General features: G+C 39.3%; 1 protein-coding gene across 27 annotated transcripts in view; it reads left to right on the plus strand.

Annotated features, from left to right (window-relative positions):
• Window positions 1-22,168, plus strand: part of dlg2 (discs, large homolog 2 (Drosophila)) — a 213,284-nt gene extending 191,116 nt beyond the window's left edge. For 18 of the 27 annotated variants that reach the window (XM_056398380.1, XM_056398390.1, XM_056398392.1 and 15 more), the window contains 12 exons: window positions 1,027-1,129; window positions 2,906-2,950; window positions 6,656-6,770; window positions 7,162-7,338; window positions 7,937-8,012; window positions 9,932-10,028; window positions 13,114-13,164; window positions 14,195-14,296; window positions 15,818-15,990; window positions 16,296-16,405; window positions 17,696-17,787; window positions 18,648-22,168. In XM_056398380.1, coding sequence (XP_056254355.1) covers window positions 1,027-1,129; window positions 2,906-2,950; window positions 6,656-6,770; window positions 7,162-7,338; window positions 7,937-8,012; window positions 9,932-10,028; window positions 13,114-13,164; window positions 14,195-14,296; window positions 15,818-15,990; window positions 16,296-16,405; window positions 17,696-17,787; window positions 18,648-18,754 — 1,248 coding nt within the window. In that variant the 3' untranslated portion in view covers window positions 18,755-22,168. Of the gene's footprint in view, window positions 1-1,026; window positions 1,130-2,905; window positions 2,951-6,655; window positions 6,771-7,161; window positions 7,339-7,936; window positions 8,013-9,931; window positions 10,029-10,535; window positions 10,582-13,113; window positions 13,165-14,194; window positions 14,297-15,817; window positions 15,991-16,295; window positions 16,406-17,695; window positions 17,788-18,647 lie in introns of all 27 variants that reach the window. The other 9 variants (XM_056398384.1, XM_056398396.1, XM_056398389.1 and 6 more) reach the window with 3 other exon arrangements.
• The last annotated feature ends 444 nt before the right edge of the window (window positions 22,169-22,612 follow it).

Genomic DNA, 22,612 nt, shown 5'->3' on the forward strand with positions numbered 1-22,612 from the left:
GCTGAAACAATGCTGAAAAAGCTGAAGCAACTGCTGAACCAATGCTAAAGTATCTCAAGCAATGGCTGAAGATTAAAAGCAGGTTGAAGGTATGAAATGGTTGAAAAAAGGCCCAAGTTGTTGCACAAGACTGTAGAAAATATACAAAATGTGAACAACAGAAAAACATGTTAGTTGAAAGCTAAATGGCCTAAATTGGGTGAAAGAAAACCTAAAATAGAAGAAATGTACAAGCAAAACTTTTAATGTCTCACCCGAATGAGATATCTGACAAAATGCTAAAATTGTGTAAAACACCCCATGCAAACATACACACAAAAACAAATACAGACATCACTAATAGATCTTAAAAAAGTGATTGAACTAATGGAAACGAACTCAAGTCTACAGAACAATAGATAGACTATGGTTGCAACTTGAGTGGACTTCCTTTTTTCCTGGACATTGCAATCGTGGGGGGTGAGGGGTGCTGATTTGATTTATACATGCTCTCATACTTGAGAGTAATAAGGGTTAAATTTAATGAGTCTAATAAGCCAATAAGAATCAGCTTTGTTCATTTCTGCCCAGATACTGCGTTACTACCACCTGCTGAGACGATGGTTGCTATCAGCTTCTGAATTTGTATCGCAGTCTGTAGGAGAAGAGTGTGTGTGTGTGTGTGTGTGTGTGTGTGTGTGTGTAAGAGAGAGAGTCTGGCTGTTTAAGACACAGCGCTCATACAAATCTATGGGAGACAGGGGTCAGTGAAACTCCTCAGCAAAATTATAACATGGTCAGCACCACAAGAACCTCCTGAAAACCCCCATGTGGTTTCTTCAGTAACACACCTGCCAAGTCTGAAGTTGATTGAATTAGCGGTTGTCGAGAAAATCTTTCTTCTTCCATTTATAAATAGATGCCATGTAGTTGCACTGGTGTGGGATAAAGCATGGCTCACATGTGCTACAGGTCATTGTTCTGTGTCAAATAAAACAGAAATATCATTAAAAATAATCCTGTAAATTTTCTACATTGTTTAAACAGGTAAATGGCATTGACCTACGAGGAGCCACACATGAACAAGCAGCAGCAGCACTGAAAGGAGCGGGACAGGTGGTCACCATCATTGCCCAGTACAGACCAGAAGGTGAGGCGAGTTACTATACAAACGCAGGAAGCCTGTGGTTTAAATGTCCTGCTAAACAGCACAAATATTCACAGATCTCCCCTCCCCTCCCCCTCCCCTGCCAAAATGTGATTTTGTTCTAATCAGGCCAAGTGACGGCTCATCTTATGTTTTATTGCCAACCTTATTATTTCAAGTGTTTAAGTTCTGTTGAAGTGTCACAATGTAAGTGTCCCACAGAATTCTCCTCCCACACATCGTGACGACTGTCAGAAGAAGAAAAGTAAAAAATGCGGTTTTCACAGAGAACAAAATGACACAACCTGACCACACTGTAATTGTTGGAAACAGACCATACACACTATCTCGGACAAAAGATAAACAAAACCAGAGTCTATGAAAATAATGTGATCCCTACAGACTGTACCCTCAGTGTCCTGTCCCTCACACACTAAAGATTTTTGTTTAAAATCTTTTCATTAATTTAAATGTCAAGCACATAAATGAGAGACAGTGTTTTGAGAGCTTTAATGGTCTCTCTCTCAGGCAGCCCGTCCTCCATGGTGTAACAGCTTCACCAGTCTTCACCAGAGCAGTGGAGATGGGGTTTATGTAGTATGAGAAACATTCTGCACGGGGTTCAACTCAATAGTTAGAAAGGTATTCACTGGTCATCATGACAGATGCCACCTTGTGAAATGCGAGGTCACTTCTAATTTCTGTTTGGTGTGACATTTCCAAATCCTAAGGTTTCTTTCTTCCAGTCATCACACCTCAGATGAAGGATTCTAGCACTGAATGGACTAAATGGTTCTCTTAATGGATGAGATTTGATTGAAGTGTCATTTCCTGTTGATTTTACCTTCAGAATAAGTCAAAGTGTCCATCAGCTGCAACAGCATCATGATCAGATTTCTAAAAACAGACATGTTTGCACTGCATGCATTCCCCCAGTTTGCTGAATGGGTGGTAATGATAAGCAGTTTTTATTGAGATATCAGTGGTGCTGATTTATTATTCACAGCACACAGCACAGTTTAATGACAACTAACAAATATTCTCCTACTTAAATGGTGCAGTTGTCAGACATTAAATTTAGTCTTTTCTATTCTACAAGTTTTCTGACAAACACAAAGTTTCTGTAAAGGGTTTAAAAATGGTGGTAACAACATCTGATTCAACAAACAATCTCCTGTTTGTCTGTGAGTTTCTTTGTCCTGGTGCATTAGCATGTAAATTATAATAACCCATCCAGGGCATTGTCATGCTAATTCAAATACACCAGAGACTGTCTGTGAGTTAACACATACGGACGGCTTTGACTGGTGACATGCCTCCTCTGATTAAGGTCAACTACAGCAGTATCTGCCGAAGGGCTGCAGAGGCAGTGACTCATTGGCAGCAGTGTCTCAAGAGGTACCAAACTCACAAACTGTCCAAATCCTTATACTGAGAGTGATGGTGTTTGTTTGTATCTACATTGAGGTAATTTCCTCTCAGATCTAAAACATAACATCCAAGCCTCAAAAGCTTTATCTGTTGACTCAAGATTTTTTTGATTTTTGCTTAGAACATCAGTCAAACCTGAGCCAGAACTGTTGGCACCAAGTCCAGTTTGAAGCCCTCTGTAACCAAGATTGTCTTTGATTTAGTGATGACTCAGGAATCTGTTTCATCGAATGCACCCATCTCACTTCTTCAGCTTATTGTTCCCATCTGAGGTGACATCTTACACATGACTAACTGGGCTTTGGACTCCTCTTGGACTAACAACTGCTTTCTCTTCTTACTCATCAGAACTTGCTCTATGCTCACCACGACGGGCCCACTCTCCTGCACCAGGTTTGTGCCGTTGGCACCTGTGGCTGCTTTGAGCTTTAGCATCATTCACCAGTGACTAAGTGAGAGTCACTGAGTGAATGTGATGACGGACATTCTGTCCGAAGCACACCTGATCCTTACCTCCCCTAACCTGTTTGACTCTCACTCCTCCACTGCACATGCACCTTTTTAAATCCTTTACCTTTTATCCCTGTGCTCCTCTCAAACTCTGTCCTCTCTTTTTCCACTCTGAAAATGTATTTAATGTTGTGCGTTATTTACATATGCTTTGTTTCAAGGAGGTTATTTCCAGTACCTGATGACAGTTACTTGTGTTGCAGTCTAATGGCTTTATAGCACATTTATTTTTATTCATTACATGCCTTTGTTTAATGTTCAGTTCAGTCGTCAACAGCTTTTATTTGCAGCTCTTTTCCAACAAAGTTAGATAATAGTAAAAAAAAGTGTCTGCAGTGATGTCTTTAGATTGATCAGAGGAACCAGGACAAAGTCTCTGAACGTCGCTCAGACCCGGTAGTCGATGCAGGGTCTCAGAGTCTTATCTTTTTTTCGACAAAGAAGAAGCCCGCCCCGGCTGGAAATGAAGAGGGGCGGATGATGCCTGCAGCCAGGGAGTCATTAATTTAGGTTTCAATGGCCTTCCTTTCAGGGGCAGACAGGGAGTACAGGCAGCCCTTGGGAGGTGACATGCTAGGCAGGAGATCAATGCCGCAGTCATAGGGCCGATGCGGAGGCAGAGATGTGGCATTGGCTTTGCTGAAACCCTGGCAGAAGACGTAGTACTCCAGGGGCACCCCGGAGATGTCAGTTGGGGCACTGGAGCTGGGAGAGTGTAATGGCAAGGAGGCTTGCTTCAGGCAGGACAGGTGACAGGAGCTGCCCCACTCTTGGATGGCCCCGGTCTCCCAGTCAATTTTGGGCTTGTGCCGACAGAGGCAGGCGAGATGAGTCCAAAATATGAAACTGAACAGACTCATGGTGGTTGCTGGACAGGATCATGGGAATCTGGATGGTCTGGTTGCATGACCAAATGGTGACCATCGAGGGCCCAAGCAGGAATCAGATGAGGCAGAGGAACCCACTCGAGCCTTAATTGCTGAGCCAACCCCTCGTCGATGATGCAGACGTCAGCTCCAGAGTCTATTAGGGTAGCCTGGGTGTGGGGGTTGTCAGGAAGGATAAGCCGGGCTTGGAGCAGCGGTCTTTGGTTGCGGAGAGGTTACATAGTTGTTGGGCTCGCCAGTATCTCTTGGCTTTTACTGGGCAGTTGGAGACAAAGTGACACGCCTGCCCGCAGTACATGCACAGGTTGGACTGGTGACGATGTTCCAGTTCCCCTGGGGTGAGGGAGGTGCGGCCTAGCTGAAATTGGCTCGGACTCTCCCTTCTGTTGCCCTGGTGAGGAGGAGGGACTGGTGAAGCCCCCTCGGGAACGGACATGTGGCGGGCAATGAGGGACCCCCTGACGGTTCTCTCATCTGCGGGCCTGGATGCGGAGATCAATCCGGATGGCCAGCTCGATCAGCAGCTGGAGATTGTCTCTCCCACTCAGCAGTGCCCCACAGGCGAGCCCTGCCCGTCAGATGATTGATGGTGAAGGCCACCCTTGCCTCCTCGGTGGTGAAGGTGCAGGGCTGAATGGAGAATAGCAAGGAACACTTTGTTAGGAAGGGGCCACAAGTCTCTGTGTCTCCATCATCACGCTCCGGGGTTCCCACCCGAGGTTTGGGGGCATCTCTGGGCGACGGGGAAGCTGAAGCTGGTTCCTGTGCAGTTAGAGCTGTTGAGGGCGTGGGAGCAGCGGGCTGAGGGAGGAAGGTCTTTAGCTGCTGCATTTGCCCTACTAACACAGCTAGCACCTGCCCATTAACCTCAGCCACCTGTCTAGCTTCTGCAATCAAGTCGGACGAAGGATCAAAAAACCAGCAGGGAAGAACTCACAAGACGAATGCTGCGAATTTCGAGCTGGAGAACGGCAAACAGCCACAGGGACAGGCAGACGGGAACCAGGAAGTGCACAGGCAGAACTTGTGGTCGGGGACAGAAGGCTGAGGCATTTACCAGGGCAGAAACGAGGCAGGATTGTGAGGGACGAGCAGACACTGGTTAAAAACACTCATCTGGTTTGGTGTGTACGTTTACACTTGTCTCCGCCCCTGAGCTGCTCATAAGCAGCCACAGAAGAGAGAGAGGTGTTTCCCTCTCTCTGCTTAGTGCTCTACTTGGCACAGAATTGGACTGTGTGTCAAGAACAGAGAGAAGGAACCCAAGGGGAACAGAATATAAGGAAGAGACAACAGCCAAAGAAGACATAACATCAAAGTAAAAATGCAGAGAGGTATGTGAGATGCATTGAGTAAGACTGGTTGAAACTAGAGGATTATATGGTTAGATTAAATAATGCAGACCTTTCTGTTTCTGAAGTAGACTGTGATTTTGTATTTTGTTGTAGGTGATTATCCAGTATGATAAACAATAGACAATTTCATGGCTAATTATTTCTTTGGTAGCCTAATGATGAAGAAACACATCTGTGTCAGAAGGCATGGAAGAGTTTCATGCAAGTGTGTTGTAGACAATTATAACTGGAAAACAAAGTGATATCACAGCAGACTTGGTTTCTTTAGCTTTATTCACAGTATATTTCTCTTCTTTTTTCTCATGCTGGTTTCTAAAAGTCAGGTTGTGCAGTCTGTGGTTGGTTTTGTCATGGCAGAGCATGTCACATCTCTTCACTTTGATCTTATTAAAGTGACAGATTAGCCAACTATTCCTCAAATTATCAGCTTTTCCACCCTCATAGTAACTGCACTGTCAGGGGAAACAGGCTTGTCAACAAAGTGATGGATTTTCACATTTTGACATCCTCTTTTACTTTGCTGAGAGCGATTCAGTTTCCAGCTTCATACATCACTGACTGGAGATCATGGTGGGTCACACTTGGTGCATGGATGTTAACAAAATAAATGAAGAAATTGTGGATCAGTGTATTCTCAGTATTGGGGTAGAAAATCTTGTAAATGCAGCAGCACAGAGAACAGCCTCAGAAATCTGAGGATGTCACATATCTGTTCTCTTTACACAATTTCTTTAATGTGTTCAGGTGATGATATAATACCTGTGTGAATATCAATTTATGTCACAGTCAAGGTTGGCTCGCAGCCACGTGCAAGGCTAAAAATTATTAAAACAGTTTGTCATGTACGACTGGATGATTGGAGGACATGTAGAGATGTAGAAAGTGGCAAGTATGCTGACATCAGTGGCCCCCTTCAGACAACATGAAACAGAAATATAGACTGGTATGTTTTAGTTTAACAGCTGCTGTATCGGTGACAAATTACATGTCACCAACTTAGAAGCAAGTATTTTATAAGGTATAACTTATATATAAATAGCATAAATATATATATATATATTTATAGCAAAGACTCATTCACATTCAACATCATCCTTTTATCTCTTCAATCTACTGTATGTGTCCCTGCACTTGTTAAGCTCACAATGAAAATGTATTGTAAAATTTATATAAAATTGTATATAATAGCATGTTCTGAGTCCAAATTTTCCTTGAGCACACAGCCTTTCTTTACCATCATCTCTGCAGTGTGAGTAAGGGACAACGGTTCAGTCCCCCCCCCCCCCAATGGAATCTGAATGCAAAACTGACTGTCAGTCTTCATCCATTCTAATCTTCTCTTGTAGAATATGGGCGTTTTGAGGCCAAAATCCATGACCTGCGGGAACAGATGATGAACCACAGCATGAGCTCTGGGTCGGGATCCCTGCGAACCAATCAGAAGAGGTCGCTCTATGTGAGGTTGGTCTGTTTTCAGAATTCAGAAAAAAAAAGCCACCCCTCAGATTTCTTCCATGTGATGTCTGCACTGATTTACTTCAGGCTCCGTGGTAGAATTATGTGAATATCATCCTCTACTTTGAGCAACAACTCATAATGCTTTTTTATGTATGAGTGTTGCTGAATGAATGTTAAGATTTAACACACACATACATGTTAAAACCTGGTTTGAAACTCAAACAAAAGAACATTTCTTACTATAGCAACCCCGATGGACCGGATGTCGCTGTTCTCTCTGACCTGGTAAAGCTATGCTTCTAGTTTCCGCTTTTAGACCGGACCTCACGTGGAGGAATGACAGTAAAACATCACTGTACTCATCCTGATGATCCTGATATCTTCTGCTGAATAGGGCACTGTTTGACTATGAGAGGTCAAAGGACAGCGGCCTCCCCAGCCAGGGGCTCAGCTTCAGGTACGGGGACATCCTCCACGTCATCAATGCCTCGGATGATGAGTGGTGGCAGGCCCGCCGTGTCACTCCGCATGGGGACAGTGAGGAAATGGGTGTCATCCCCAGCAAGAGACGGTGAGCAATAGATAGAAATGTGTCTCTGGTCGTGGAAATTGTAGAAGCTTGTTGATGATTTGTGACTGAAAAGAAAGGAAGGTGTTTAAACACAGACAAACAGCTTTTTGATATTCCTCTACATAATCTACAGTTTATGAAGAGAAAGAGTAACAACAAGAGCGCCTGTAGTGTCCCCACACTCAGTAGTATTCATGGAGGGAAAAAGATTAAGAAGCCTACCCATGGGTTCAGTGTGGCATCAGAAAACTAATTCCAGAAACTGAAATGTGGGGTTAAAAGTAAAAGTTCTTTACTAAATATGGGCTGGTACATTACAATGTCATGTCAGGTCTTTCACACAGTGAACCCAGATCAATAAGTTGTCTAATGTCAATGTACCTCTCTGCAAAGGTAAAACCATTAGATACATGCAATCACATATTAGACAACTTATTGATATTTCTCAATATACTCAGTGGTTATCATAATGAATGAGAAGAGTAGAAATGTAGAAGAATAGAAGTGTTTAAGACTCGTCATCACCCCGGATTTACCAGAGTGACTGATTTCATTCCATCACTGTGGTTAATGACTGATGTGGCTCTTTGCTTGGCAGCGTGGAGAGGAAAGAGCGGGCACGTCTAAAGACGGTAAAATTCAATGCCAAGCCCGGGTCGTTTGATTCAAAAAGGGTAAGTGCCTTTATGAGAGAGTGGCAGTTTCTATCCTCACATGAACAGTGAGCTTTTTGTGAATTGTTATTCACTTAACTCTTAAAAGTGAGATAGATTTCATTGATTCAGCAGAACACATCAGACAGTTTCATCATGTGTATATTTCTTCATCAACACATCCATCAAACATGTCACAACCATACAGCCCCAAATTTCTAAAACCCATGTACTGATAATTCTACAGTTATTTTATACTGATTCAAAATAGGTACATGAGCCAGAGCCTTTTTAATAGGCTTTTATAAATTATAAAAAAGGGGTTGGATTTGGCTGAATTCTGTCACTGATATTAAACTTCAATGATCAAACTAAAGTAAATCTTTTACGTTTTCAACCATGTTTCACAGATATTTCACACAGATATTTAATTTCTTCAGCTGCATTAAAATGTGCAATAGAAAGCAGGTGAGAAATGTGTACCTTCCATCACATCTACTGTATAAATCTGATTTTTAATGAACTTCAGGAAAAAATGGTGACTGAACTTTGGGCTGTGCATCCACTCTAGCCTGACTCTCCACAAACCCTCAAAACTGTACAAATATTACACATCAGCAGCTTAATTTCTTCTTCAAATGATGGCCTAGCCAGCATATTCATTATTTGAAGTCTCATCCTCTGGAGTTCCATCTTTTCTTTCTATCATTGCATGTGTTTTTTGTGTGCTTATCTTTACTATGACTAAACCTCAATTATGTTGCGTCTCTCAAAGCATGACATCAGTAACTCTTCTCTCACCTTGCTTTTACTTTAAATGCCTCTGATGCAACTGTGGTATGTCAAGAAGTATTAGGACCTGCAGAATTATTCCATCCACCTGTTTAACGTTTCTCTATTTTCGTGAAATGGGAGTGCGGCGCAGATTGCAGTCCCTGCTTAGAGTGCCGGAGACTATTCATTCAACCAAGATGGTAACTCCGGCATCTAACCTAGCAACGCACTGTATCAGTTACTGGCTTGGCTGGCTATTAGCATTCTGATGCTGGTCATTAGAATGCTGAGGCTAGATAGATTAGCTACTGATTTGGCTGGCCACCTTCTTTTTGTATTTTATTGGCAGATTGGAGCCAAATGTGATGTGGTACTGCCACCAACTGTAGAAAAATGAGACTGATCTAGATTCTTGCACATTGAACTTGATTTGAATTCGTCAATTTTATTTATGTATTTATTTTTACCAAAATAAAAAGTAATAGCTTGCGTCACTGGGATACCAAACCAGCGGAGTACATAACCTCAGTGCGTCCGAGGAAAAGACCAGGTTGTTGGTGCAGCACTGCCTTTCGCGCCGTGCCCCAGCACGAAAATAGAGCTTATACAGTCCATTTGTAGATGATGGTGCTCTATGTACAGTGGAGTCCAAAAGTCTGTGCCCACTTTCCCATTCATGTAGATTTCACAAGCCTTTTTATATCAGTTCATGACAAAGTTTCACCAACTCAAACAATACCTACTAATTATAGGACATAGAACTACTATAGATATTTAGCTTTTACACTGCTGTGTTGATGAATAGGCATAGTCTCTATTTTACTGAGTGACATTGCAAGATCTATTCAGATATTTTACTGCAGATTATTTAGGAATGCAACTAAGTTATTTTCGTCTTTTATATTTTCAATTAATTGTATAGTCTATAACATCAGAAAACAGTAAAGGTAGTATATCCCAGTCCAACACAATCATATAATACAGTAGATGGAACCAGCATGTTTTTTGTTTTTTGGCTTAATAAATGACCTGGGAATCTGGGAGAAACAGATGTTCTGTTTTCACTGTGAGAACTTCTTGACGTTCCACTTTCTGCACACAGTTGTTTTGTCTGCATGAACGTTACAGATATACCTGTTTGCCCCATGCTTTCTCTCCCTTCACAGTCATTCAATGACAAACGTAAAAAGAATTTCATCTTTACACGAAAGTTCCCATTCTACAAGAACAAAGAGGGTGAGCAGGATGGCAGTGATTCGGACCGTAAGTAAGCTCACGGACACACATGTATGTACACGCAGAGAGTCAGTGTAGGTCACATGTGGGTCTAAAAGGCCACAACAGGGGTTTGTATTTTTGAGGGTAGGGTCATTGTGGAGGCCTTTCCTGCTTCCTCTCATGATCATGTCCTGTTGTCTTTGTTTTCTTTCTCTTTCTGTTGGATCGCAGTCAGAGAGACTGTGGCTCGGATGCTGATCAGTCAGCAGGACAGAAGCCAAGTCAATGCTCTTCAGTTTTGTGTGATACGTCCCCATATGGTGATATTGTTCGACCCAGTTTTTCCTTCAGGGATCATTTAGGTTCAATCTCAAGGAGCCGTAGTTGTATCATGGTTTATTTGGCTCCCCCTGCTGGCTGCTCAGTGTCTGGACAGAGGCAGATCTGTGGGCCCATGGCTCCCTACTTTCACTGCCTACAACCTTTTACTTATGTTGCGGCTGTCCTCCTTCCTGTCTTTTTTTATTCTGGCACTCTTCGGATGGCCAATAGGACATCCTGGGGATAGGTGATGATGGGTATGGGACAAAGACATTCAGTAAGTTGGTCCAACAATAATTCCTCATCTCTGTTTCCTGTCTGAATGTGTTCTTCTTGCTTGCGTTATTGCATGCCACATTTGTTGGATTTGTCTCGCCATTCAGTTTGCAGAGTGTTGACCTCTGTCTCATTTTCACTAAACTCAAAGTTTGGATCACAATAAGTATAGGTTTATAAGAAATAAACATCATGGAAAGATTTTCTCACAGAATCAGTCTGCTTTGTTATTGTCAGTGGTCTATGGCAATAATTAACGTCTTACTTTATGAATTTGGCTACTTGTTAATGTCAGTGAGATCTGAGGTGTGTAACAATGGAAGTGACTGACAGTCCCATGGTTCACAGCACAGCCACTACAGGCCACCCTGGTTAAATAGCCACCACAGTGATTCTTGTGTACTCAGCATCCCAAACTGTACATTTTTATGATTCCAGCCTTTACTGACCCCTGTCCTCAGATGTTGATAGTGTTTAATGCATGTTTGCATGACACTGACATGAACACCTAAAATATGTATGTCTTCGCCTGTGAGCATGTCACGTTGAAGCAATTTTTAGAGCACATGACAATTATGTTTGTAAGTTATGTTGTATTGTGTTGTTGTACTGTTGGAGTAAACGTTTCAGTCATCTGGGATACAGGCAAATATACAAGTGAAAATGAATACAAGTAAACTGAACCCTGCAGCAAACAAACATTCTTCGAATGTTAATGCTCTGTTACTTTGTATTTCATCGACTCAAAAAAAATAAAATAAAATTAACTAGTAATTGTGGCACTAAGTCAGTACTTAGTAACAGCCTCTTCCTGTATCATTTCATGCTCTGAGATGTTTTGGTCTGTCCTGCTCACACAGCAGGTTTAACATGCCCACAGATGTTCAGTGATGTTCAGGGGGCTGCTATGACCCCTCCAGAAGCTTCAGCTTGTGTTTCTTGAAGTAGTTCATAATGGATCATTGCCCTGTAGTAGAAGCCAGCCTTTGCAGGACATCTGCCTCCAGAATTTGTTGATTGATATTTAGTGGAATCCATTCTCCCATCTGTCTGTGCAGTGTTTCCTGTGCCACTGGCAGCCACACAGCAACAAAGCAGAATATTTCCACCGCCATCCTCAACAGTTGGCCCAGACTTAGTAGGGTGTCCAAACTTTTCCACAGGCCACGATGTACTATTTTTTCTGTTTTTCAGGTTCATGAAATAAAACGTAACACAGCATTAAGAAGAAGATGAATATTTGATTTTAAGGGCTATTTGCTGCAATTTACTGGGACCTTTCTGTGTGGAGTTTGCACGTTCTCCCTCTGCCTGCGTGGCTTCTCTCCGGGTATTTGGGTTTCCTCCCATAGTCCAAAAACATGCAGGTTAGGTTAACTGCCAAATCTAAAACACCCATAGGTGTGAATATGAGGGTATATGGTTTTTTGTCTCTAAACGTCAGCCGTGTGATAGACTGGCGACCTGTCCAGCCCCCCCCACCCCACCCCCCCCCCCCCCCCCCCCCCACGACCCTTTAAGGGTAAGTGGTATAGATAATGGATGGATGGATAGATAAAAATGAACTGCATTTCAAATTTGTCCAACAATTTTATCTTCATATTGATTTAAGTCAACAAGTCAACCATAACCATAGTCAGGGTTGTTTTTGGATATTCATGTCAGTGCAAACATTTTTCAAATAACTTTATATCAGCATTTGTCACTGAAACTATATTAAATGCACATAACATCATTAGCTGAGGTAGAGCATCACAACTATCCAACAAAAACTTGTTTTTTCATTTATTAGAGTGAAGTGACAAAAATATCACTGACAGTAGATTTGTTTTTGTCATTTTGTCTTTAAATACCATAATTAGTTTTACACCATATTGTATCAAATTATCTGGAATAATTCAACTGGGAAGCTGTAGAAGTGGATGATACTAAACTCCAACTAGAGACTCCAGCTACGACTGCCGTCAACATGTTGTTTCAACCCTTACTCAGTAGTCATGAGTCAAACCACACCCTTCATTTCAATCTTAGCTACACACCTATATAGTCTTATGACTGCATCTTACAAGTTGTGACACTATGGCGGTGACATACAGATAAACACCTGCCAAACTACTCAAACCACATCTGTGGTAGTTCCCGCCACAGTAGGTGTCTCCACGACATTTTGCCATAAAGACACACACACACACACACACACACACACACACACACACACACACACACACACACACACAAACAATGAAATGAAAACAATACCAGACTGTTGCAGCTGGTAAATAAATAAATGACTGGCTTTGATTCATGATTGACCCTCATGATTCATTTATTTAGTCCACTCTGCATACCTGCTTTTTGATGGTATGAGGGCCATATTTTTAAACTTTTATGTAGAACATCAGGTTGATAGACCATATTCTGTGACATATGCTGCCATGCATGTAGCTTTTGTAACCCAGTGTGGCATGTTTATGTCAGAAATGAACATTTTACCAAATAACATAGTAACGTTTTTCACTATGTTCCCCACCAGGGAGTCAAGAGGACGTGATTCTCTCATATGAACCTGTGCTGCGGCAAGAAAGTAGGTTGTCATTTCTCAGTGAATGTGTCATCACAGCCTGCCCACAGTGTTTTGATTAGCTTCAGTCACATGTATGGTACATTTGGACATTTAAAACACATCACTGTAATTGAGGAAAATGGACAAGCTCGCTTGCACTGTGTCTTGGACTTGTGATTAGTATTTCCAGACAGGAAAATTGACGTCACTGGTGTCAAGGTTTTAACCATTTGATGGAGCAATATGCTCTGTAAACAAATTTGAACAGGCTTGATACAGATCACAACCCCACCCGGTTGTGCACGAGATGCACATCATTTAATGAACACAATCACATGTTATGAATAACTAATCGCAGAGGGAGGGTGTGGGGGTGGAGGGAGTTACATGTCTGAAAGCTGGCACCAGTGAAGCAAGAGGGAAGAAGAGTTTAGCATTGTTGCATATAGATTGAATGAGTGGTAAATGTTAATGTGGAGCACCAGTTGTCAGAAACGGGTCATGGGTGTTCGGGACGTGTGACTATAAATGAGATCTGTTTTCTGAATCAACATAAATAAATAATCTTACCATATAATAAATATACTGTATTATTTATTTATATTTATATTGGTATATTATTTGATATGTTATAATTATAATATACATAATATATATATAATAGCTGTGTCATTTTGTCAGACAAATGCACTGTCTGTCTTTTAATAACCTGATTGATTCCAGCAGCTACACCTCTTTGGTTTAGATCAATGAATATAAAAGATAAAATCTCACACTAGAAATCTTCTTGGAAGGATTTGAGAATTGAACTTTGAACGATTGATCAGATACAGTATGTAGGAAGATGTATTAAATACAGTAAACTGTCACTCACAGTGCTTTTACTTTTACATAAATACAGTAATTTGCTTTGATCATTTATGAAGCTATGTGACAGGAGAGAACCAGGGCTCAGCAGGAAAGATACAGGCTTTGGTCCATTATTATCCATATCTTGTTTATCCATATGTATCTGTTATATAGTTAAACAAATACCGTATCTTCCTTCCAGTTACTTACGCCAGGCCCATCATAATCCTCGGACCAATGAAGGACAGAATCAACGATGATCTGATATCAGAGTTCCCGGACAAGTTCGGGTCTTGTGTGCCACGTAAGTAGTTAATGGAAGCAGAACAGGAATTTTATTTTTGAACTGTTCATGGACACTGAAACAAAAATGATCAGAAATTGTAGGTAGGTATTCTGTTACATAGTTGTTACACTGTGATATGATGTAATACTAACAATGTGTAGAAATTGTGAAATGACTGTGTTTATTAATGTGCTGACATGCTATTTAATCAGTTGTGGTCATGTTCATATCTGATGTGAAGTCAGTGGACAACCCACACATATCATTATTTTTAATTTGCATTTTAACACCAGCTTTCCACACGCCACTGTGAAAAAGGCTTTTTTGAATTCTACTTATTTAGCTCCAAAAACTCTCTTCTCTAATATCATGATATTGGATGAACGGACAAGAAAGATGTGCATCATTACTGTCTTTGGCTCTCTGTGGATCTAAATGTTTTGCAATTGTTTTGTAAGAGAAAGCTGCCATAGTGATATAAACGGAGGGACCATTATCAGCTTTCTTCTGGTTTGTGTTTTTGTGTGTGTGCAACCCCAGTACCTACATGTGCCCCATTTTAACCCACTCTAACAGAACCACCTCACTCCTTTGTGCATTGTCTTATGTGTTCTCCATCAGGCAATGAAGTTTTTATTTTGCATGTTTTAATTTACCCATCTCTTTTATTTCAATTACCCTTTAAACCATATAAAGCTGCTATCAGTTCAGGGCACCAAGGTAAGTGAGTGGATAAGATGAGTTGATTTCACCCTTTTATTTAGAAAATTAGTCTTGAAGTAATTTGTCCCCATAAATACTTATAACCCTTTGGGTTAGGTTAATCCTAAACCTAACCTAACATAACCTTTTCCTTCTGGAGTTCTAGTTTGCATCAAATCAATTTGGGACTGTTAGTTTTAGTGACACTAGTGTTATATATATATATATTTGATAACACTTCCCACCCCAGTATTTATCAGCCACTTTCTTCTGTTGTAACTTATACAGTGAAATTTGCTCCAAGATGACAGAATGTTTTGAAGCCAGACATTTGATTAACATGATATGTTAAGAATATATCATTATGATTTTTTTATTCATCAAAGCTTTGTATGTATGTGTTACTTAGAAGAATCTGGATTTTTGCTATAAACAACTGATTAAACTCTGGTTGCCACTTGCTCAGGTTTGGTAGGATACTTCCTACAGCACAGCAGGGCACCACTCTAACTAAAAGTAATAGTAGCACCATCCTATTTTGATTGAAAGCAGCAAGTTTTATTGGAACATATGGTGTTAATTTTAAGAAACATTGGCATTGGTGTGACAAAGAGGCTCCCAGTCATTTCCACCATGATCTTATTTGTTTGTGTTAATTACAAAATGGTATCACAAGTAATGTACAATATTAATATTTGTGTATAGAAATCTTTAAAGCAGTTATATAGACATTAGTGAGATTTTTAGTAAGAATTAAATAGAAAATGTAACACGTGTCTGTTTATGGCAAGTTGGTTAATAAGTTATAAAAAGCGTATTTTCCTCCTTGCACCAAAGATACCACTCGGCCGAAGAGGGACTACGAGGTAGATGGGCGAGACTACCACTTTGTGATGTCAAGAGAGCAGATGGAGAAGGACATCCAAGAGCACAAGTTCATTGAGGCGGGACAGTACAACGATAATCTTTATGGAACAAGTGTCCAATCTGTGAAATATGTGGCTGAAAGGGTGAGCCCCTATCTGTTTATAAAAGTTGCATGTTACTTGCACCAAAGTGTCAGGACTGTGCATTGTGCAGCTCATGTTTATCTGTGATTTATATACCACAAGAAAAGAAGTAAACAGAGCTTTTACTTGCTGCTGTTTAGATCAGAGTTTAGCTTATGATCTAATCACACCGTATGAGGATTGTTTTTAGGTTGAAAAAATCTTACACATCGCAGCTTTGATATTATATATTTGGTACAATGAGAAATCAGCGTTACTGTGGTTTTGTGTGGTACATCTCTGGTAAACTCGTGCCTCTGTCTCAGGGTAAACACTGCATTCTGGATGTGTCTGGAAATGCTATCAAACGACTACAAGTAGCACAACTCTATCCCATCGCCATCTTCATAAAACCTAAGTCTATTGATTCATTAATGTGAGTATTCATTTTTCTTTTATTACAAACCATATACAAGTTCCCCTTTGACTATGTTTATTGTGTCCACTAGCTTAGGTTACTCGTGTTACTGTACATTTTGCTCTTATTGAAAGACTAAGACAGGATCTAAACATGTAATATATTGTTTATATCACACTGTAACATGGTTGTAAGCAGATGTGGAACACATGTTTTAATCAATTAGTGCAGTTCCTGCTTAAATAGCTAAATAAATCCGGCCCATATTTGGGCCAGATGTTGTTGTCTTCTGGCCCTTACTGGCCTTACCTTACTGCTTTTATAGTCATATTTCTTGAACTTGTGTAAGTTTTATGTGAAAGGTGCAATATAAATACATTTTTACTCACTTTTACATACATATATATATAGCAAAATCTTCAGGCAGTCAGCCAGTACAGCAGGATAGAAGCCAGAATCTGCCCCAAACATTTTAGATAGGTCTCATCACGCTGATGTTTGTTCTGTTCATTTTTCTGGTAAGTTTGACTATAATTAGCTATTTGATACCATAAAATAGGAATCTGACATCATGATTGACAGCTGTGATTGGGTGGAGTGGGTTTACGGGTGGGATCCCAATACCACGGCTGCACCCACTACTGTAGAGACTCTGGTTCTTAATGACGTCACCAGCACAAAATGGAAGCGCTCTTATCCAGGATGTTTTGGCTTCATTTTTATACAGTGGTAGGAAATGGAGACGTGTCATCCATCTTTATATACAGCCATTGAGCTGGAGCATGGCATTTGATGATGTCACTCATGAAATAAATGAAGGAATCTGTCTGTTGATTTTCTCATGATCATTCAAAAAACATCATAAAAACCTCAGCGACAAACCTGCAAGGTTTAAAGTCAGACGAGAAAATCGACAGACAGAGATGTTAAATTAGATAGTTAGCTTTATCAACAACTATAACTCATGCTGTGAGCATCATAAGTGGAGGCTGATATAGGCAGATAATGACAATATAGTAAAGCGTAGTTGTAATAAATAAAATAAGTCTTAGTAGAAGTTATGGTTTCTCACAAATACTGTATGTTAAACACTTAAAATGTCCTTACTTCTGCTTCTAACTATATTACAGTGTGTTATTAATGATTTGTAAAAGCTTATATACTGCTTATTATTACTAACTAGGGGGACTTAACGTAAAGTGTTACCTGGAATTTAATTCACAGTTGTCATAAGTTGAAATCAGAGATCATCTGATCATCAGGATCATGTCTGGCTCTGTAATATTTTGTGTCGTGTCTCCTGTGCAGGGACATGAATAAGAGACTGACAGAGGAACAAGCCAGGAAAATATTTGACAGGGCAATGAAACTGGAGCAGGAGTTTGGTGAATTCTTCACAGGTATGATATTAATAAAAGAACAAACGCAAAAGAAGCCATCTATATCCAGTTGATCCTTCTCAAACACAAAGCCGGCTGGGTTGTTGATTAAACACAAAGCCCTTCATTAGACCACAGAACAGAAACAGAGTGAAAGTTGTTTCATATCGTTTATGACTATCTTTAACTTTTACTAACTTTCACTGTTAATGCATGTGAATATTTTAACTTGAAATAATTCCGATTCCAATAATTCCAGACATTTTGTTAAGAATCCAGCATATATAAAAATGTTCATTTCTGTTTTTTGTATTAGTGGTATGATCATGTATACTTACAGAAGAGGATGAGGGCCAGAATTCGGAGATTAAATTATAAATTATAAAAAAAATTTAAAAAAATTCACATGTAACCCTAACCCTCTTCCATACATACTTCTATTAAAATGGTCCAATTCAAAGATATGTAACATTTCCTTTTGGCATCTTCAGTCCAACTCTGTCTTTGTCCGTCTTTTATAAACACTTATCAGTTAAACTGAAACATCTAATCATTTTATGTAGACAGAGGTAAACTCATATTAAAGCCGCTGTGTGTTAATTTCTTATGTGATAATTAGCATATTTAATTTTTTGGTTTGTAGAAACTTGAGACCATCCATGTGATAATTAGTGTAAAACATGGGTGAAACTGCTCCACAGGGTGTTTTTTTACTCTACCAGCAGGAGTCAGAAACCTTACTCCTCCTACACACAGGCTCTTTAAACATTTGACAGCGAGGCTTCATGAATGAAAAGATGTATGTGTGGATGTAACAAAATTTGATGTACCTGTTCCATATGAAGTCCCACAGTACATAAACAGTTCCCTTTGCTTTGCAGCCCTGGTTCAAGGAGACAACTTAGAGGACATTTATAACCACTGCAAACAGGTCATAGAGGAACATTCAGGACCCTATATCTGGATCCCCTCAAAGGAGAAACTATAATAACTCATCACTCTGGAAGGGAGTCTGGACTGTTAGAAACTAGTAATAAGTTGTAACATATGTTAACGGTATGGCGATGAATAGTCTTCATAAATAATTATTCTGAATATGTTTTATATTTTATTTTATTTTCTCTTTTGTTTGGTTATTGCTTCGTTTTTCACTCAACATGAATGTTGCTGAATGTAAACCGCAAAGTGTTAGGAAATTTTAGGTCTTGAAACATGAACTGTTTGTATATTTGCGTATTTTTCTTTGAACAAAAAGGAACAGAAATGTAATGGAAACTAAATAAATGTGGGTATGTGTCCATATCGGCACTGTGTTAAATTTCAAGCAGGAAACTGGAGGTGGTTTATACATCATACACATCGGAGATGTCTTTGCTTTGCTAACGTAGGAAGGAAAATAGGTATTCCAACTCCAACACCCCCACCCTCCCTTCACATTGCATCAACTAGCAAGTAATCATATGAACTTCAATGCTATGTCTGATTTTGCATCTGTGCATCCCCTGAACACCGCTGTCTTTGTTTACACTGTCATTTCTTCTGTGAATCACTGTATTTATTTATTTGACATGACATTGAGGATGTGTGAGGAAAATATTTTATTCACTGTAAAATTTAAAATTTTTACTCATTTAAAAGCAGGCATTACTTATTCAGTTGTTGCATTGACAATGATAAGTAAAGGGAGAAAGCTGCTATCCGCAATGGAGATGTAACACTATATTTTGCTACTTAAATTGCTAGAGGGCACAAAAGCACAGAATTATTTATTATTAAAAATATAAATTTGATTAAATGGTCATTTACAGAGCATATTTTATTTGAGTGATGTAGTATGTTGTGACTGTATAAGGATGGATGGGAATTTAATGGTGAAAAAGATTTGATGTTCCAGTATTTTGTAGACTTGTAGAGAAGAGACAGTAGTCAAAATAGTGAATTTAATACTGAAACACGTTTAGGTCCTTTGAAATTAACAGAAGGACATTTACTTTTTAAGGTATAAAAATATCTGGTAGAAAAGACAAAAACAGAAACGTCAGAACACAAAAGTAAAGTAAAATCATAAATTAGACAAAATGGAAATACATATCAGAATATTCTGAGAATATTGAGAAATGTTTGGTAATAATGATTCATTTATATTGATTTATATTATTTTTTTTTTATATTTATATTTTATTATATTATTATTATATTATATATTGATGTTTTCCCACACTATTTCCCTGTTGAGCTGCAGTGGAGGGACAGTGACAGGAGAAGGGAATTTTATACTAAAAAGACTTTGGAAAATATCCGCTTGATTTGTAAGACTCCACTGCTGAAGCCTCACATTACTTTCATATGAACTTTTGAACAGATTTTTTTGCACAGGATGGAGACTGTGGCTCTGGTACCCCATCACTTACATTGGAGGCACATTAGGAAGAGAGAGCTCTTAATATCCACTATGAACAGAAGTAATGATCACAACAAGAAGAAATGGTTTCAGTGTTAATATGGTCACCTGACTAATATTTTAACACACACTTTTGTGAACCTGTCTTTTTAATTGTTTGGTTGACAATGTAACAATTTGGTGATACTGATAATGTACACAAAGTAAATCCTAAAACATCAGTAACAACCCTCAGGTGGCCCGTTAGTGAACCTTAGTGATTACATCTGTCTGCCTCTGGTTCAAACACCGAGTTGTATAACAGTCGTGGCTGGCTACAAGCTCACTGAAGAGATGTGTCTTAGCTGCAGAAACCATTGTGTCAGGATCCTGGATCAGCCACAGAGAGACTGGAGACCTGAATAAAGATTTGGTTTAGAAGTGGACAAGCCCTGATGATCCTGAGCAGATGACTCACCGACCCAGCACGATACAGTATATCCACTATAAATAGTTTACTCACCAGTGGCTTGCCTTGTTTGAAAGGGCATACAATATAGTACCTCGCTTTGTTAAAAATATAAAATAAAATCCCATGATGTACATAAAGCTCTTGGAATGACTAATGCATCTAACCAGTGTGATGACCCTTCTGTTTTGTTTAACTGCAACACCATTCGCTGTTAGTTTCCCCTTGATAACAATTTGTGAGTGATATGTATTCTACTGTTAATGCTATTTGATTTGTAGTGGCAAGTTTCACCCAACCTGTTACCAGGTAAATATAGTAATTCCATTAATTGCAGGTATGTTTCTAATCAATGGGATGTTTCAAAAGTGCACTTATTCATTGTTTTTTTGTAACAAAAATAGGCACTGTGTGATGACAGTAATGAATACAACTTTTAAAGCAAATATAAATCACATCCATTGATTGTGTAAGACAGCACAGTGAAACCTGAGAAGACTGAACCTACTTGTATGGACCACATGCTGTACTTGTACTAGACTGATGAGAAGCACTTAAAACACTCAAACAAGTGTTTTGAAGTAAAACTGCTGTTTTCATGGAGACATAAGATCATCTTTCTCTCCTCCCTCGTCATAAATTGGTTGAGATTTGGAGCTGATGAGAAAAAAACATCTTCTCAGCTGTGATACGTTTAGATGAAATCTATGTTCCCTTTTATTTTTCCAATATTGTTTTAAGATATCTGCCATCATTCTTTTGCAAATCTTCCATAACGTTATTGGTCCACCACTTGCCTTAACAGAGTAGGTTTACTATATATTAAAGATGAAAGCTTATAAATGTACTTTTCCTTTGAGGATAGAAACTCCCCCTTCACATCTTAACTTCAGTGAAAGAGCTGAATCAAATCTATAAGCTACATGTCATTGTGCTGAGGGTGTTGACGCCTTGTACCTCTAAAGTTCAAAGCTGAACAGATTTTATATTTTATTCTTGCACTTCTATTGCAAGAATAAAACATTTTAAAATGGTCAATGAGACACTTCAGTATCTTGGCCTTATTAAGTGTTATTGGCCAGCAATATGATGACATGTAAAAGGAAATATATCCTCATATACTGGCTTGAAACTAATGCTAAACTTAATACAGTACTTCCAAAGTCAGTGTGAAAATTGTAACACATGATATTTTACAGGCCAGTGAGGATGTTTGTGTAGAAATGTAAAGGATGTCTGACCTGTGCATGTTGCAAGTCTTCTGTGTCCTGTGGATGTGCAATATTCAACACAACTGAAGCATTGAGGTACTTGCTGTGTTCTACGACATGATCAAACTGCAAACTTTGATCATTCAATCAGACGTGTCCATTTTAAACCCAAATAAAACACTGTTGAGGTGGTGTCAAAGTAATATGTTTTAGTTATCATGTTAACGTGTTCAGGTGTTTTAAGTTGTAAACCCTAAATTTAAAATTCACAATGATGATTTTCTCATTACTGAACATTATTGACCCCTTTGAAAATATGAATTAAAAAATTTTTTAAAAATCCTTCAACTGCATTTTAGCAGGTGACTGTTTTGTACCAAAGTGAATATGCACTGACATTGTATTCAGCTGCATCCTTCAATAATAGTGCACTAAGGTGCTCCTCGTTAATCTGTTAAGTCAAGTTAACAAGTTCACTAGCATGAAGTGGAAGTGGAAATCTAAACAAACTAAAACAAGTTCCCTAATAGGTTGGCTTCCGTTACGTCCACCGTCCAGTGGAATTAATGGTTTCTCCATTGTTCTAGTTCAACTGATATTAACACTGGTTGATAGCTACACTATGATGTCACATGATGCCTTATGAGTTTGTGAATTGTTACCTGAGCATTTTACTAAACAACTGACCTGCATATGATATTTAGTTGGGATTTTAAAGGAAATAATTATTGTGTTTTCCAAATTATATGAAAATGAAAGAAGCATTTCTCAGCCACATTTGGAGCA

Source organism: Seriola aureovittata, chromosome 15 (assembly GCF_021018895.1).
Source record: "Seriola aureovittata isolate HTS-2021-v1 ecotype China chromosome 15, ASM2101889v1, whole genome shotgun sequence".
NCBI lineage: Eukaryota > Metazoa > Chordata > Actinopteri > Carangiformes > Carangidae > Seriola > Seriola aureovittata.